Raw genomic sequence first — 18,135 nt, forward strand, 5'->3', positions numbered from 1 at the left:
TAAAACCTACCCTAACCAGAAACCGTGGATGGAAGGCGGCATTTGGGCAAAACTGAAAGAATGATGACTGAATATAAACAGTGTAGTTATTCCCTCTGCAAGGCAATCAAGTGAAGTGCCAGTGCAGGGACGAAGTGGAGTCGCAATTCAACAGCTCAGACATGAGACGTATGTGGCAGGGTCTACAGGTAATCAGACAGGAGACGTATGTGGCAGGGTCTACAGGTAATCAGACAGGAGACGTATGTGGCAGGGTCTACAGGTAATCAGACAGGAGACGTATGTGGCAGGGTCTACAGGCAATCAGACAGGAGACGTATGTGGCAGGGTCTACAGGCAATCAGACAGGAGACGTATGTGGCAGGGTCTACAGTCAATCAGACAGGAGACGTATGTGGCAGGGTCTACACAATCAGACAGGAGACGTATGTGGCAGGGTCTACAGGCAATCAGACAGGAGACGTATGTGGCAGGGTCTACAGGCAATCAGACAGGAGACGTATGTGGCAGGGTCTACAGGCAATCAGACAGGAGACGTATGTGGCAGGGTCTACAGTCAATCAGACAGGAGACGTATGTGGCAGGGTCTACAGGCAATCAGACAGGAGACGTATGTGGCAGGGTCTACAGTCAATCAGACAGGAGACGTATGTGGCAGGGTCTACAGTCAATCAGACAGGAGACGTATGTGGCAGGGTCTACAGGCAATCAGACAGGAGACGTATGTGGCAGGGTCTACAGGCAATCAGACAGGAGACGTATGTGGCAGGGTCTACAGGCAATCAGACAGGAGACGTATGTGGCAGGGTCTACAGGCAATCAGACAGGAGACGTATGTGGCAGGGTCTACAGGCAATCAGACAGGAGACGTATGTGGCAGGGTCTACAGGCAATCAGACAGGAGACGTATGTGGCAGGGTCTACAGGCAATCAGACAGGAGACGTATGTGGCAGGGTCTACAGGCAATCAGACAGGAGACGTATGTGGCAGGGTCTACAGGCAATCAGACAGGAGACGTATGTGGCAGGGTCTACAGGCAATCAGACAGGAGACGTATGTGGCAGGGTCTACAGGCAATCAGACAGGAGACGTATGTGGCAGGGTCTACAGGCAATCAGACAGGAGACGTATGTGGCAGGGTCTACAGGCAATCAGACAGGAGACGTATGTGGCAGGGTCTACAGGCAATCAGACAGGAGACGTATGTGGCAGGGTCTACAGTCAATCAGACAGGAGACGTATGTGGCAGGGTCTACAGGCAATCAGACAGGAGACGTATGTGGCAGGGTCTACAGGCAATCAGACAGGAGACGTATGTGGCAGGGTCTACAGGCAATCAGACAGGAGACGTATGTGGCAGGGTCTACAGGCAATCAGACATGAGACGTATGTGGCAGGGTCTACAGGCAATCAGACAGGAGACGTATGTGGCAGGGTCTACAGACAATCAGACAGGAGACGTATGTGGCAGGGACTACAGACAATCAGACATGAGACGTATGTGGCAGGGTCTACAGACAATCAGACATGAGACGTATGTGGCAGGGTCTACAGGCAATCAGACAGGAGACGTATGTGGCAGGGTCTACAGACAATCAGACATGAGACGTATGTAGCAGGGTCTACAGGCAATCAGACAGGAGACGTATGTGGCAGGGTCAACAGGCAATCAGACAGGAGACGTATGTGGCAGGGTCTACAGGCAATCAGACAGGAGACGTATGTGGCAGGGTCAACAGTCAATCACGGACTACAAAAAGAAAACCAGCCACATCACGCTTCCAGACAAACTAAACAGCTTCTTTGCCCAATCACTGGCCACTTTAATAAATGGATCACTTTATACAATGCCACTCTAAATAATGCCGCTATAATAATGTTTACATATCTTACATTACTCATACCACATGTATATACTGTATTTTATACCATATACTGCATCTTGCCTATGCCGCTCGGCCATCGCTCATCCATATATCTATATGTACATATTTTCATTCACCCCTTTAGATGTGTGTGTATTAGGTCGTTGTTGGGGAATTGTTAGATTACTTGTTAGATATTACTGCACTATCGGAAATAGAAGCACAAGCATTTCGCTACACTCGGATTAACATCTGCTAACAATGTGTATGTGATAAATAAAATTGGATTTGATTTGATTTAGATTATCTTCAGCTGAAGTCTTGTTAATCCATCAATACTCTATTTCACCCACACAACTGATCTCAATTGCAACCATTATTGTTCACCTCCCTAAAAGATGATGTCGGTGTTACCTAATCCTGCTTGTGCAGCGGACATGAGTCAGTCATGGTCACGTGTCAGCCCTCGGCCCAAGAATCTAAAACGGTCTAAGATGTTGGTTGCTCCTGTGGGAGACCTTGGTTCATATCCCACGTGTTCCACTTGCAACCAAAGCCAAGATACTTTGTATGAATGGAAACTAATGTTGGTGCAGCCTACTGCTTTTATTTTATTATGTTATCCAAGTGTCTGGTATGGTCATTTCTTATCAAGATCTGAGGTAGAATATCCCTGGACTGTCCATAGTTGAAATGTGTAATTTCATCAAGTCAATCGGAGGGAGTGAGTTATTTGTGCCAGAAGGGCGTTGGTCCAACACGGTACGCCTATTATGTGCGCGCTGAAGGCAGAGGCCCTAACCACTAGACCACCCCAGGCAGCGGCCCTAACCACCCCAGTCAGCGTCCCTAACCCCTAGACCACCCCTGTCAGCGGCCCTAACCACTAGACCACCCCAGTCAGCGTCCCTAACCACTAGACCACCCCAGGCAGCGGCCCTAACCACTAGACCACCCCAGTCAGCGTCCCTAACCACTAGACCACCCCAGTCAGCGGCCCTAACCACTAGACCACCCCAGTCAGCGTCCCTAACCCCTAGACCACCCCAGGACCACCCCTGCGGCCCCACTATCCACCCCTAGACCACCCCAGGCAGCGGCCCTAACCACTAGACCACCCCAGTCAGCGTCCCTAACCCCTAGACCACCCCAGGCAGCGGCCCTATCCACTAGACCACCCTAGGCAGCGGCCCTAACCACTAGACCACCCCAGTCAGCGATTCAACTCAATTTTGACAGTTAATTCGTAACCTTAGGATAAACTTGACACTTGTATGTCGTAGTCTATTGGAGATCAATATCTATCTTGTGTTATTAAGCTATATAAAACAACGTTTGTTGATGTGAATGGCTGCATTTCAGATACATTTTTGTACATTTGAATGTAGCAGTAATAGGACTGGGGCCTAGCGCTGAGCGATAATATTATTTTGATAGCAAGCCCTGATCCCAATGACTTGACTGTCCCTGCATGGAGAGAAAGAGAACTGATTATTTTCCGGGATTCACAAGGCTCATTTGAATTTCTCTGATGCCGCAGGAAGATTCTATGCGACAAAAAAGTGATCAAGTTAAGATCCGACATCTGTAATAAATACCTTTACCTTCCTGATGAACCTCAAAAAATAAAAAGTAAAGAATGAGGAAGAAGAGAAATGGGACACGAGACATCAGGGTAGGTGGAATACTATAACAACATGGACAATATTGTTATATTATCCCACCCACCTTAATGCTGAGCCTTTAGGCGTGGCCACACCGTATCCTTTAGAGTCGAGGTTGCCGCCCACTTTCATGGTGTCACAAGGTTTCCGCTGCTCAATGTACTCGTTCATTGTGGATTCAAGAAGAAAGGCGAATTTGCCTTTCGACTTTCGCACTCGGGCAACCCCTTCTGGTGTCGTCTTGGCGAACACTGACGGTTCAGCTGATTTCATGTAAGACCACATTTTTTCATAAACTGCTATTTTGGAGCGCTGCATTTGGGAAGAGAAGGAGAGAGAAGACAAAAGCAGGTTAGTGGAGTGCTGAGTGCTGTGCTCCCAGAGAGCTGAGTAAAGAACCGGTTGTAGTGGGCATGTTGCCAACAGCAGATCTGAGGTCTGACAAGCTGACAACACACTACAAACAAAACTGCAGGGCCATGTTTCTCCTCAGCATTCGTCGACAGGATGACCACTTGACTGACCACCTGCTCCCTTTCAACATCCCCCCTTCTCCACATGAGGTCACAAGACAGGAAGTGAGTCAGTGTGCCGTTTGACTTTGGGGTTCTGGAGGTGTCACCTGGATGGATCAGTGGGGCTGCTGGCACCTGGAGCAGCAAGATGACATGCTGAGAGGAGAACAGAGCCATGCCCTGGTCTGCCTCCTGCCCTGCCCTGACTGACTCACACCCAGGGAGCTGCTGCTAAAAATGGCCTCTGAGTGGCTGGCTAAACTAGGTTAATGTGACCTTCCGTCGAGTGACCGACTGAGTGGGGAAAACACTGACTGCCTGAGAGGAAACTTTGCGATAGAAGTTTTCACAAATTGTTATTTTATTTTATCCGGGCCTCCCGAATGGCACAGAAGTCTAAGGCATGGCATTGCAGCGCTAGAGGCGTTACTACAGACCCAGGCTCGATCCCAGGCTCAGAGTCACAGCCGGCCGCGACCGGGAGACCCATGAGGGACACAATTGGCCCAGCGTCGTCTGAGTTAGGGGAGGACTGGGATGTCCTTGTCCCATCACACTCCAGTGACTCCTTGAGGCGGGCTGGGCACATACACTGCGTACAACTGGTGACAACTTGGTCACCAGTTGTACGGTGTTTCCTCTGACACATTGGTGCGGCTGGCTTCCGGGTTAAGCGAGCATTGAGGCTTGGCAGGGTCATGTTTCGGAGGACACGTGACTCTCGACCTTCACCGCTCCTGAGTCCGTACGGGAGTTGCAGTGATGGGACAAGACTGTGACTACCAATTGGGGTAGAAAGTACAAAACAATTTACAAATTATAATGATGTGTATAAATAGCCTATACATGGATGCTTAATCTGACAAAACAGAGTCAACTTGGCAATTATAGATATTGTCCAGGGCTCCAAATAACATCATATAATATTGATAAATAGATAATACGATTTAATCTGAGGGTCCATTTCTGGCAAGTCTTTGCTTGGTCATATCTTTTTCACTTTTGAATGGATAATGGGCCATAAGCCCACCCTTATTAGCTGCATCAAGCTAATTGTCACATTCCATATCAAATGACAGTATGTATTGGATATTGTGGACCATTGTGAATTGTAGTGTGAAATGTATGACTGTACTAACCAGAAAAACAGATTGATGACATACAGCCGCACACGCACGCCCAACCATACACACGCACGCCCAACCATACACACGCACGCCCAACCATACACACGCATGCACGCTCAAACATACACACGCACGCCCAACCATACACACGCACGCACGCCCAACCATACACACGCACGCCCAACTATACACAAGCACGCACGCCCAACCATACACACGCACGCCCCAACCATACACACGCACAAATGCTCAACCATACACACGCACGCCCAACCATGCACACGCCACATGCTCAACCATACACACGCACAAATGCATACACACGCACCACGCTCAACCATACACACGCACGCCCAACCATGCACACGCACACATGCTCAACCATACACACGCACGCACGCTCAACCATACACACGCACGCCCACCATACGCTCAACCCAACCATACACACGCACGCCCAACCATACACACGCACGCATGCTCAACCATACACACGCACGCCCAACCATACACACGCAAGCCCAACCATACACACGCACGCACGCCCAACCATACACACGCACGCACGCTCAACCATACACACGCACGCACGCTCAACCATACACACGCACGCCCAACCATACACACGCACGCACGCTCAACCATACACACAACCATACACGCACGCTCAACCATACACACGCACGCCCAACCATACACACGCACGCACGCACGCTCAACCATACACACGCACGCACGCTCAACCATACACACGCACGCCCAACCATACACACGCACGCCCAACCATACACACGCACGCTCAAACATACACACGCACGCCCAACCATATACAAGCACGCACGCCCAACCATACACACGCACGCCCAACTATACACAAGCACCAAGCACGCACGCCCAACCATACACACGCACAAATGCACGCACGCCCAACCATACACACGCACAAATGCTCAACCATACACACGCACGCCCAACCATGCACACGCACACATGCTCAACCATACACACGCACGCCCAACCATACACACGCACACACGCTCAACCATACACACGCACGCCCAACCATACACACGCACGCATGCTCAACCATACACACGCACGCCCAACCATACACACGCACGCAGCCCAACCATACACACGCACGCACCATACACACGCCCAACCATACACACGCACGCACGCTCAACCATACACACGCACGCACCTCAACCATACACACGCACGCCCAACCATACACACGCACGCACGCACGCTCAACCATACACACGCACGCACGCTCAACCATACACACGCACGCCCAACCATACACACGCACGCCCACCATACACACGCACGCACACACGCTCAACCATACACACGCACGCACGCTCAACCATACACACGCACGCCCAACCATACACACGCACGCCCAACCATACACACGCACGCACGCCCAACCATACACATGCACGCCCAACCATACACACGCACGCATGCACGCACACACACACATTAGCATCTGTAATTCCTCTCTTATCCATATTGATTGTTCATTCAGCACCAGTTCTGATGTGCTCTCCAAAATCACTCTACAGACCCAGCAGGAGCTCTGAGGGGGAAGAGGTTTCCTAAGTTCCTGCTGGCTATTGACTGACTAATTAAGCTTTGGGGATATAATTAGCTGGACGTTCAGCTGTTTCTTCTATCAGGTGGTGGCACACCGACGCAAACATAATGAACACTTTCTCATATTGCTCTGAACCCAGTAAATCCTCATAGAACGTGTCAACCTGTTTAACAGAGGTGGCTGGATACAGAAACCCCAATGGCACTTCATTTCATGCTGAGTTAACTGAATATGAATATATTATAATTGTGACACAAGGGCAGGGGGAGTGCTGTGGTTCTGGGTAGGTGATTTGGGATGCTAATAGTCTACAGAACCCCTAACGGCCTCAGCTCGTCTTCACTGCTCCTCTGCTCTTCATATTGCAGGGATGAGCTTGACTCCTGATAAACTTGATGATTCCATCATCGGACTGTAATGTCAATTATAAATAGGGCTGTTGAACACAATGAGCACCTTGGTGGCACTGTATCCTGTAGAGATGGCGGTGTTCTCAGAACAACTGATATGTAAGGGGGTAGGTAGGATCAGATCAGGGATATTCAATTAATGAGCCAAATATGAGTCAACATGTTAATTATTAAACAAGAGAAAAAAGAACCAATGCTGCAGTCAAAACATGAGTCTCTGATATGCATATACACCATCTGCTGCTATGTTGGCATCGGCATCCCTCTGCTTACATATTTCACCTAATATTCACAAATGTCAAGACTGCCATATCGTTCTCATTAGTGACAGTTTCTTTTACACAAACAGCACACCAATGTATTGAGTGAAGTTGAGCTGACATGCGCTGACTTGTAATCTTGAACAATGGCGAGTCAGCTTCCCTTACAACTTATTCCCAATATCACCACCCCAGAGAGCTGGATTTTAGCCCCTGCATCACACACTCATTTAAAGAGTACAGGGAGAGACCATATGGGAGGTGATAGCGGGGGTGGGGTTGCTCAGCGGTTTTATTCACCAACAGATGTTGAACCCTTATGGGTGTCTAGATCAAGGGCAGATATTTTCCAGTCTGACAAAATCAGTGGAAATCTGCAGTACATTCAGCTCCTATTACGGCTACTTACACCTCCATGATTTTCAGGTCAAAGGAAGATCAAAATAATTTTTGAAAAAGGGACCTTTTGTGCAGCAGAGCCCTTAGCCCAGGTCTCAGAGAGAGAAGCCATAATACAATGGAGGGGAGGGGACCTGAGCTGTCTCCACTGAAGGTCAGAGGGGAGAGGGCATTAACACAATACAGGTGACATGAATGAATGTGGCCAGAGAATCCAGTATAAGGTCACAGAAGGTGCTTTTAAATGTCAATACTGAAACCCCTGTGAGAGCACTTTTGTTATCACTTAAAACATATCAAGACAAATAATTGTTGATATCATATCAGATGGACTACAAAAGCCAATTATAAGACACCTGACCTGATCAGACTGATATTATGGATGTTATATATTATAGCATATCCGTTGCGCAGAAGTTGCATGATAATATCTGCTCAATCCATCCTGAAAGATGGATGCATCTAACAGAACATCAATATCAATGCATTTCTGAATAAAATAAAGCTGTCTCTCTCCTTGCATTGTGTCATGAACATTTCAGCCGTAGCTGGATACGTGATGAATTCGGGGCCGTGATTGAATCATGCTTGACATCTGCACAATGTCAGTGGGAGGGACCGTTCATGTAAATAATGGTAAATGAGTAATAGTTCATGACATGCTTAGCCATGCTGTGTAAACAGAGGGCGGCAGGGTAGCCTAGTGGTTAGAGCGTTGGACTAATAACCGGAAGGTTGCAAGTTCATATCCCCGAGCTGACAAGGTACAAATCTGTCGTTCTGCCCCTGAACAGGCAGTTAACCCACTGTTCCTAGGCCGTCATTGAAAATAAGAATTTGTTCTTAACTGACTTGCCTAGTTAAATAAAAATAAAAAAATGTCTAAGATGTGTGCAGCGCCTCTGCTTGTGTTATTTGTTGTCAGCAATCAAATGTGAGCTAAAGATCTCTTGTTCAAACGCAAATCTATATTAATCTATACTACAACATTAAAAAAGCACATTGTGAGTCATTTTTCGGCCTCAGAATCAATTTGCAAAATAAATAAATATTAATGAGCAGATGAGCTGGCTCCCACAGTGAAACACAAACAGCTCCAGCTGTCAGTCCATCTATCAACTCTCCATGTATGTGCTCTGATGGCTTCCCGGCTATTTGCTCAGGTCCACCCCACTGGCAATTCAATGTAGGGATGAGTTGGCAAATAAATTATTTGCATTCTGTCTGTATGCAGAGTGCCTGTACACATGCAATTCTTGGATGCTCTTCTGGATATAAGACGGCCAAAAGTATTCAGATTTACTCTCTGGAAACAACATATCTAACTCAAACAAAAACCTGCAATTTCATTAGATTCATAATTCATTTCTCAGCTTAAATCAGGATCTATAACATGCACATGCCTGCTTTGGAAAGGAGATCTCTGGGTTCAGTTAATTTCTCTCCATGTATCACATACAGGCTGCCGTACCTAAGATGAGTTTTTACATCTTTTTTAATATAGATTTGTTTAACCTAGTTGGCTTGGATATCCGAACCAGCAACCTTTCGGTTACTGGCCCAACGCTCCTAACTGCTAGTCTACCTGCTGCCCTAAATGAATAAATGGAGATAAAAATACAAGCACTAAAAATCTATTTGATGTCTGAATATTATTCTTCTGACACTTTGACAACAAAGGTGAGGGAGCAGTTGGGAGAGCATGTGATGTACTACGGTAAACCCTGAGAGGAGGAAGGGAGAGGAGGGAAAGGGAAGCTGAGCCGTTTGAGGGATGACCTGCCAGTGTGTCATCAGAGCAGATTTCCGTTTGCCTAGTGGCTATATGACTCTAATTAAGCAGCACATCTTTAAAATGTATCTGGAGCCTCTATTAATCAGTCTCTCTCTCTCTCTCTCTCTCTCTCTCTCTCTCTCTCTCTCTCTACTTCTATCTCATAGTTTTAATTAAAAGTCCCCTGGAATGTCTGCTCAGTCGTGACATTTGCAGTTTATGAAGTCCCTACACACCTGTCAATTATCTTCCCAGAAAGACATGGGCCAAATCACTAGGCAGTCAACCAGCCTGCCAAACTAATCACATCTGCATTCACATCCAGTGGTTGGCACAAGTGGTTATATTTCTAATGCTTTGTACCTTCTTTCTCTGGGGAATCATTCACATTCAGTAGTATAGACTCTGACAGCCACCTGCTTTGCTTATTGTAGCATGACTTTCTTAAATACTTATTATCATAGCTACTTCCTTATCTTCTGCCAGGTATCACACAGAATTAAATATCATACCATTCCCTGTGCTCCTTCCTTTGATGTCGTCTTTTTTATGTCAATGTTTTTTTCTAACCCTAAAGAGACATAAGTTGTCACTCACCCTAAAGAACTCCTTAGTGGAGCCTGAGTCTAGGGTCCCGTAGGCAATCTCTGTCTGCTTGGCCAGGTCCTCAGCACTCTCTATGGGAGACACCATCCTCTCCACTGTGAGGAAGGCAGCCAGGTTGGCCGTGTAGGAGGAGATGATGATGAGGGTAAAGAACCACCAAACACCCCCCACGATCCTGCCCGACAGAGACCTGAGAGAGGGAAGGAGGAGGACAGAAGGACGTGAGAGCAGGGTGCTCAACCCTACACACTGACAAAGGGATGGAGGCTGCCATGCCTTTGGAGTCCACTGATTCCTGTTTAGAGCCTGTGTATCTGCAGTCTGGGTATCACACACCACGTATTGACATAAATGCACCGCCTCAGAGCATTGCCACAGAATGATCTTGGATTTATGTCAAATCTCACCCACATACCTCAACGATAATGCTCTTCACACAGAGAAAAACATGGTGTTGCTGTAAGAGATGCTGTACCCGCCTGGTTGCTCTATGATGCTTGCCTGGAGGGCTGTGTTGTGGCTGAATGACACCACACACGAACACAGCAAGCAGAGGTTATTGTGCATCTGCTTCAATGAGGCTGACGATCCCCATTGGCAAGGTAACTACTAACCTTAAGCTTACTGTAGTCTATCACGTAAACTGATACTCCAAGCGGGAGAGTGACATTTACTAAATCGTCTTTATTAAATCCGTGTCATTGACTCTTTGGCATTTTATGGGCTCTTCAAATAGTACCAGACAGAAATGAAATCCTAACTCGCCATAGAATGTTTTGTGTTTTTTTTCTGCTATTATGTTACAAGGATTAAATTGCTTGACTTTTATTTAGAGGGGACTTTCTCCTACTCACATTGGAGGCGACCACTCAGCTTTCAGTACACAGCACACTTTAATTCTTGAGTAATGCTTCAAAACAAAAATAATTTTATCATAGAGAGAGCAAGGTAAAGATAACTGAGAAAGGAATCCGAACAATTCATGCTTAAGTGTTGATGTCAGAGGACTGTTACCCACCCTATAGCACTGTAGCCATCACTATTCAGGTGAGACTGATGCTCAGCTCTGATCAACATGGCCTGGAACACTCTCTCACTGATCTTCATTCAGACGGACTAGAATGGCCTGACATCCCAGACAAGATGAGGAGGGACAGCTTGAACAATGACAGTCCCCCGAGAAGGAACAAGGGACACACCACAACAGTGATGATGAGTGAATAGATGGACTGATTGAATGAAAAGAGGGGGGAGAGGACGTGACTTTTTGTCTATATAAAAAATAATTAAATGAGTCATGAGGTGGGGCCGAATTTAATGCTGTTAAGGTGCTTCATCAGAGTGCAAATGCATCAAAATGTCTTCCACTTTAAATACATTATATGCACCAGGCTGATGACCGTAAAATGGGACATGCAGCAAAAACACGGTAGCCCTCCAAGAGTCATGGGGAATAGGGGAAACTACTCTCGAATGTAATGACCCTGCGCATTTTACAGTCCCCGGCATGGTGGATATAAGTTATTTTATGGATGAGATGCATCACTGCTAGCATGCAGCCTGGAGAGAACAAGTGAAGAATGGTGGTGGTGTGTTTAAAGAGGATGAGGGAGAGATTGCGTGTAGGTGGGATGGGCTGGAGCGCAAAAAAGCCAAGACCAAACCCAAAAATAACATATATGCACCATGGCATTATGGGAGTTGTAGTGATTATGACCATAAAATGCAGAGGGATGGTACAGTATGTAGATGATAGGATGGCTGAGTTTGAGGTGACGGAACATGGAGTACATTAACCAACCTTGGCGAGATATCGCATCCTTGCTGCATGAAGGCGCCCAGGGAGAACCACAGGCTATTAAAAATCCCAAAGTCGTTAGGTGGGTCTGGAGGGCTCTGGGGGTCTTTGGCCTCGTCGTTTTCGTCCAGATGCCACTCATAGGGGCTGAAGCGGCTGACCAGGAAGAGCACCACGCTCACGCCGATATAGGCAAACACTATACACATCCAGATCTCATAGGCCAGCGGGTCCAGGAAGGAGAACACACCCGGCTTTGACTTTTGAGGCTTCTTTATCATAATGGAGATCCCCAGGCTCATAAAAGGCTTAGAGAAGTCTATCACCTCCTCTCGTACCAATGTTATAGTTAGAGGAGCCACTGCTATATCGGCTCTCTGGAAACATGGGAACAGGAGGAGGAGGAGGAGTTAGTGGTTCAAAACAGAACACAGGCACATCACATCAAACTGCCTGTGTTATCAAAGCCTGACTTTGACATTTCTTTAAATAGAATGCCAATAAAAATTCATTGATCAAAATCTAGTCATCAGGCATTTAAAAAAAAGAATCTCATTATGGCTATAACGTATTTATAATGAAACCAATGAGTAGAGATGAATGGTGAAATGAAATGGTGGATTAGAATGCATGCAATATCAGATATGTTTAAGAAGAAAGTGAGACCCGCCAGTTTAAAATGGGCCAATCTCAATCAACGTTAGTATTGGCTAATGTCTCTGCCTTAATCCAAAAGAGCCCATTACTCAGTCAGATCCATCAATGAAGTAGAAGGTATGGAAACAGGAGATTGAAGAGCTTATGCAAACAGCCCATGATATTTGAATCACCCTGGAAAAATCAACTCCTTTATCAGATTGTCTTCAAAGCCTCCTATCCTTATTAGTGAATATCTCAGCTAGGTAATAAATGTTCCCAGTGATAGCGTCTCAGTTCCCAGAGTCACAGCTGGACCGGCCTTGTCTTATAAATATATAAATACCATACAAGGGCTGGGATTATTTTAGTGAGGGTTAGGCAGAATTCCTGTGAAAAACATAGCTCCCAGCCACTCCTTGTCTCAATATATCACTGGCTTATTTGCATGTGAATGGCTAATTAATGGTCTGGAGGCTGTATTGTTGATACAGAAAGGTGTCTCAGAGCTAATTAATGGTCTAGAGGATGTATTGTTGATGCAGAGACGTGTCTCAGAGCTAATTAGTGGTCTAGAGGATGTATTGTTGATGCAGAGAGGTGTCTCAGAGCTAATTAGTGGTCTAGAGGATGTATTGTTGATGCAGAGAGGTGTCTCAGAGCTAATTAATGGTCTAGAGGATGTATTGTTGATGCAGAGAGGTGTCTCAGGGATAATTAATGGTCTAGAGGATGTATTGTTGATGCAAAGAGGTGTCTCAGGGATAATTAATGGTCTAGAGGATGTATTGTTGATGCAGAGGTGTCTCAGGGCTAATTAATGGTCTAGAGGATGTATTGTTGATGCAGAGACGTGTCTCAGAGCTAATTAATGGTCTAGAGGATGTATTGTTGATGCAGAGACGTGTCTCAGAGCTAATTAGTGGTCTAGAGGATGTATTGTTGATGCAGAGACGTGTCTCAGAGCTAATTAGTGGTCTAGAGGATGTATTGTTGATGCAGAGAGGTGTCTCAGGGCTAATTAATGGTCTAGAGGATGTATTGTTGATGCAGAGAGGTGTCTCAGGGCTTGTACAATGCCTGTCAATTATAACAGGGGATCACCTCTCTCTTTCAGCTCTCTGAAGAGGCAGGGCTGTCATTTGGCAGAATGGTTGGTAAAATGTTCATTACCATGGGAAAATGCTTTTTCGTGCTAAATGAAGATGCCTTCAAACTGACAAACAGATGTTTTTAATTTTCACTTCACAGTCTGGCTGTCACCTGTCCTTAATTCCATCTGTCCCTTAATGTCATCTGTCCCTTAATGTCATCTGTCCCTTCATGTCATCAGTGCCTTAATGTCAACTGTCCTTAATGCCATCTGTCCCTTAATGTCATCTGTCCCTTAATGTCATCTGTCCATTCATGTCATATGTCCCTTCATGTCATTGGTCCGTTAATGTCATCTGTCCCTTAATGTTATCTGTCCCTTAATGTCATCTGTCCCTTAATGTCATCTGTTCCGAAATGTCATCTGTCCCTTAATGAAACATTAACCAGTTGGGGTTTTATGAAAGAAGAAAATGGGCTCATACTTACATGTAGTGAGTGGTTCATAACATACAGTAATCAATCTTTCAATTAAGATCTGATTTATGGAGATACATATGGAGAAAAGCACACACCCAGTCAGTAGAGGATTGCGGGCCAGATCTGGTTGCTGGGTGGCACATATGGATCAGTGCTGCCACCGTAACAGTAAAAGGCCAGATCTGGTCCGAATGTGGGAGATGCGACCAGGGCGAGGGCAGGCACACTTTGCTTATGAGCCAGCTCTAGCTTGTGATATGTGACCCTAACAAGAACCCGTAGTTGCTGGGCCACTTTTGAATAAATGTGGGCCACATTCACCCTGCTGGACAAGGTCTGTCCTCAGCATGCAGAAGATCTGATTTAGGTGTGTAAACCAGATCTGGCCCACATACCTCAAGCCAGAGCTGGCCAAGCCCCCGTCCCTGTGATGGTGACAGTGCTTCAGTACGTCGAGACTGTCACTTACCCCATATACCAGTTCACCCACCATCCCGTTCCACGTCTTGGTCTCTGGATCCCTTGCACCATACTTCCCGTCCGCAACTACTGACAGTTTGTATCTTATCCCCACATGTTTTGCAATTTCAGCAGCTAAATCGACACAGTAGCCTTCATATCTGTCATTCCCCTCCAGCGACAAGTAGTTTCGCTTGTACATCACATAAGGAGACTCCTGTTAATTAAACATAATGTTGAGTTTATAGCATGCACACATTCCATTCACAGAGGCCAGTCCTCTTTAACCTACATGCATACATGCATGGATGACACACACACTCACGCACGCACGCATGCACACACACACACACACACACACACACACACACACACAGACATACATAGACATAGACAGACACAGTGCACACAGACAGGAAATACAAACAGAAAGCATGGACAAGAAGCGCCACATGGAGATGGTCACACTGCATGTGACCATGTGGGGTGTTGACTCGATCCACAGCCAAATGCAGCCAGATAGAGGCGGGGCCCGGCAGGGCCAGTGGGGACAGTAAAGGCCTGTGACTGACAGGCTTTAAGGGGGAAGGAGTGGGGCTGGTTCTCTCAGCAGGATTCCTCATGCTAAACCCAGCTATACTCTAAGGAGGTAGGGGCCGGGTGGAGGGTGCATACGCTTTGCATCGGCTTACTAGGACAGGGGCAGGTTGAATGGGGATTGGGAGACTTTCCAGTTCATCAAGTAAATGGCAGTGATTGACGAGGGATTAAAGTACTGGTAGTTCTTATTGCAACACCATCAACCACATGTCATCGATGAATGTGCTGGGAGGCTGCATCCTCCAACTAATCAAACCAACTCCTGAGCTTATCTTCCATACAGAATACACTGGGAGGAGTTAAAACACGTGCTTGGCTCGTCAAACACTGAGGTGTGGTTGGTTTTCTTTTAGGCTTGGCTCCAAAATCATATGTGCCAGGAACGTAAGGGACGCCAGTGGGTAAAACAATGGTCAATTTCTTTCTTTCTGTGCTGAAGGTTTCTTTTCAAATCTCTGTGTTATTTGGACTGGGCTTCCAAAAGTCAAATACAGCTAATTCTGAAGCAAAATGAGATGACCACTGTCAATCTACAATGTCAACAGACTAACGCATGATCACTATATGAATGGTGTAACGATATTGCTCTCAAAACATTACAATGGTCCTACCATTTCCCTGTGTCTATCAGAAGTAACCTTACTAGTTATGAGTATGATCATGACATGCTTACATCTAGATGATATTGCCTGACTTTCGTATTCTGAATTTGCCTAAGATGAGGACATAATAGGCAGAGTCAGAAAGAAGGCCATCATTTTAATTGTAAGATAAGGCTTACCTTATTTTACATTTAAACAGGACCAATGTCTTCTTACTAACCGTATATACATCCATCATTCGTTTTTATTCATCTCTCTGATTGAAGAAAAAAAATACCTTATCTATAATATCTCTAACTATCCCTGACCTTTGACCCTTAATATCTCTAGATATTGGAGGAAGCCACAGAGGTTATACTTCAGTACAGAACTTGTAATGGTTGATCCAAAATAGATTTTAACAAGGGGATAAACAAACCAAAGCTTTTTATGTCCTCCTCAAATGGCAGTTATTTTGCATCTCCAAGAGAGAAACAATTTATCATTGCAGGTAGTTTTGTTGTATCTATCCCCGTCATCATTGACCATTTACTTAATGAGTAAGAAACAGGTTTTTACTTACGTACGTATGCACTGAATGTGTATTAGATGAAGTATATAGGCTCTAACTAGTTTCATTACCAAAGCCGTTATTGTGATGTCACTGCTACAACAGGCCACCGTAATATGGAAAATCAAAATGCTTTATCACCCACACGGATACAGTTGAAACACTCTTTGTGAATCGACTGTTTCAACATGTAGTGAGTGGATGGAAAGCAACTCAAAAGAAAATAGTTCTACCCTCCCAGGACAGAATGTAACAATGGACACCTTGACCTTGAGTGGCAGAATTTTTTAGAGGTGGAACATTTAAAATCTGCTTGGAAAGTGTACCATAATAGTAGTGACCACAATCGTTCGGTTTTCCACAGAAGAGGACTCGTTGGTGACCTGCGCATCCACAATAAATACATATTTTTCGTATTCATTCCAGTATCCGGTCTGAAAGTGACAGAAACATCATAGTTATTACAATAAACAGCCATTTAAAAGACATTTGTCAGTAAAGCAGTTGGCAGGTGAGCAAGGTGAGCATGTCTGATGAGAGTCTTGGCCTGACGGGGTTATCTGATGATGTGTGAGATAAAAAGCCCTGTGCTGGTGCTGTGCTTGGAGATGAAGCTCTAACCTCTGCTACAGATACAGTGGGGGAAAAGAGCATTCAACTCTCTGCTAATCTCCCTCTCAGCACCTTCACTGTCACTGGTCCATTACACAACCATACCATTAGTGCCCATCAAATCCCACTGGGCAAAACTGGTTGAATCAATGTTGTTTCCATGTCATTTCAATCCCAAAAAATGGATGTGGTGAAGTTGAATCAATGTGGAAAACACATTGGATTGACAAAAAGTGATCAACGTAAGGGCATTTCGTCATTTTTTTTCACCTAACTTTAAACCTAAATCCAATGAGATGGTGAAATGTTTTGTTGATTTCACGTTGAATTCACATTAGTTGACAACTCAACATTGAACTGACGTCTGTGCCCAGTGGGATGCTCCTCGCACGCTGCTTGGCAATATTAATTAATGGAACAAAATATGGAATAAATGTGTCTTATTCAGCTATTTCAGTTGCAATTTACAAAGTGAGGGCTTCTGCTCATGTCTAAACATTAAGCGTATGAAGAGCTGCTACTAAAAATGTACATCTGACATCTGTGAACCTATATTCAATAACTGCTGAGATTTACAAAATGTCTATTCCATTTCTTCTAGCTATCTGTTCTCTTGTTCTTTATACTTTGTTTCTTTTCCGTTCTGTTGTATTCTGTTCTTTTCTCTGTTCTGTTCCTCTCCTACTGTTCTATTCCACAGTGCACACTCAGCTTTCCCTGCAGATTGCCTCACAGTGTGTGCTGCAGTGGGCCAGATGAGCTGACCTATGTGGACAGTGTGGGGGCACCTGCTTTCAGTGCCAGAGTTCAGAGCCAAAGAGCAACCATGGTGACAGCGTCAGAATCCTAGGCCAGTATGTGTGGGGGGGTAGTGGCTAATATAATATCACTACTCCTGTCAGCCTTGGCCGTATCCCCTCTCTGGCCCCCTTTGCCCCAGATATGACGGAGCATAAAGGGAGCATGCAGGGTGAGGTCGGCCCCCAGTGTCTGGAGCTAAATCAATAGTGTAGGATCCACTACAGGTGAAAGCTGTTAGGTAATCCAGTAAAACAGTCTGCCCTGGTCCCTGTTCAGAG

At 45.7% G+C, this 18,135-nt stretch overlaps 1 protein-coding gene across 8 annotated transcripts in view; it reads right to left on the bottom strand.

Annotated features, from left to right (window-relative positions):
- The window catches only part of LOC112228661 (glutamate receptor 3), a 105,173-nt gene that overhangs the window by 13,827 nt on the left and 73,211 nt on the right, over nt 1-18,135 (bottom strand). For 7 of the 8 annotated variants that reach the window (XM_042309746.1, XM_042309747.1, XM_024394177.2 and 4 more), the window contains exons 9-13: nt 16,771-16,878; nt 14,703-14,909; nt 12,029-12,402; nt 10,219-10,417; nt 3,595-3,842 (exon numbers count right to left, since the gene is read on the bottom strand). In XM_042309746.1, the coding sequence (XP_042165680.1) occupies nt 3,595-3,842; nt 10,219-10,417; nt 12,029-12,402; nt 14,703-14,909; nt 16,771-16,878 (1,136 nt within the window). The remainder of the gene's footprint in view (nt 1-3,594; nt 3,843-10,218; nt 10,418-12,028; nt 12,403-14,702; nt 14,910-16,770; nt 16,879-18,135) is intronic. The other variant, XM_024394179.2, reaches the window with a different exon arrangement.

Source organism: Oncorhynchus tshawytscha, linkage group LG30 (genome assembly GCF_018296145.1).
Source record: "Oncorhynchus tshawytscha isolate Ot180627B linkage group LG30, Otsh_v2.0, whole genome shotgun sequence".
Taxonomy (NCBI): Eukaryota; Metazoa; Chordata; class Actinopteri; order Salmoniformes; family Salmonidae; genus Oncorhynchus; species Oncorhynchus tshawytscha.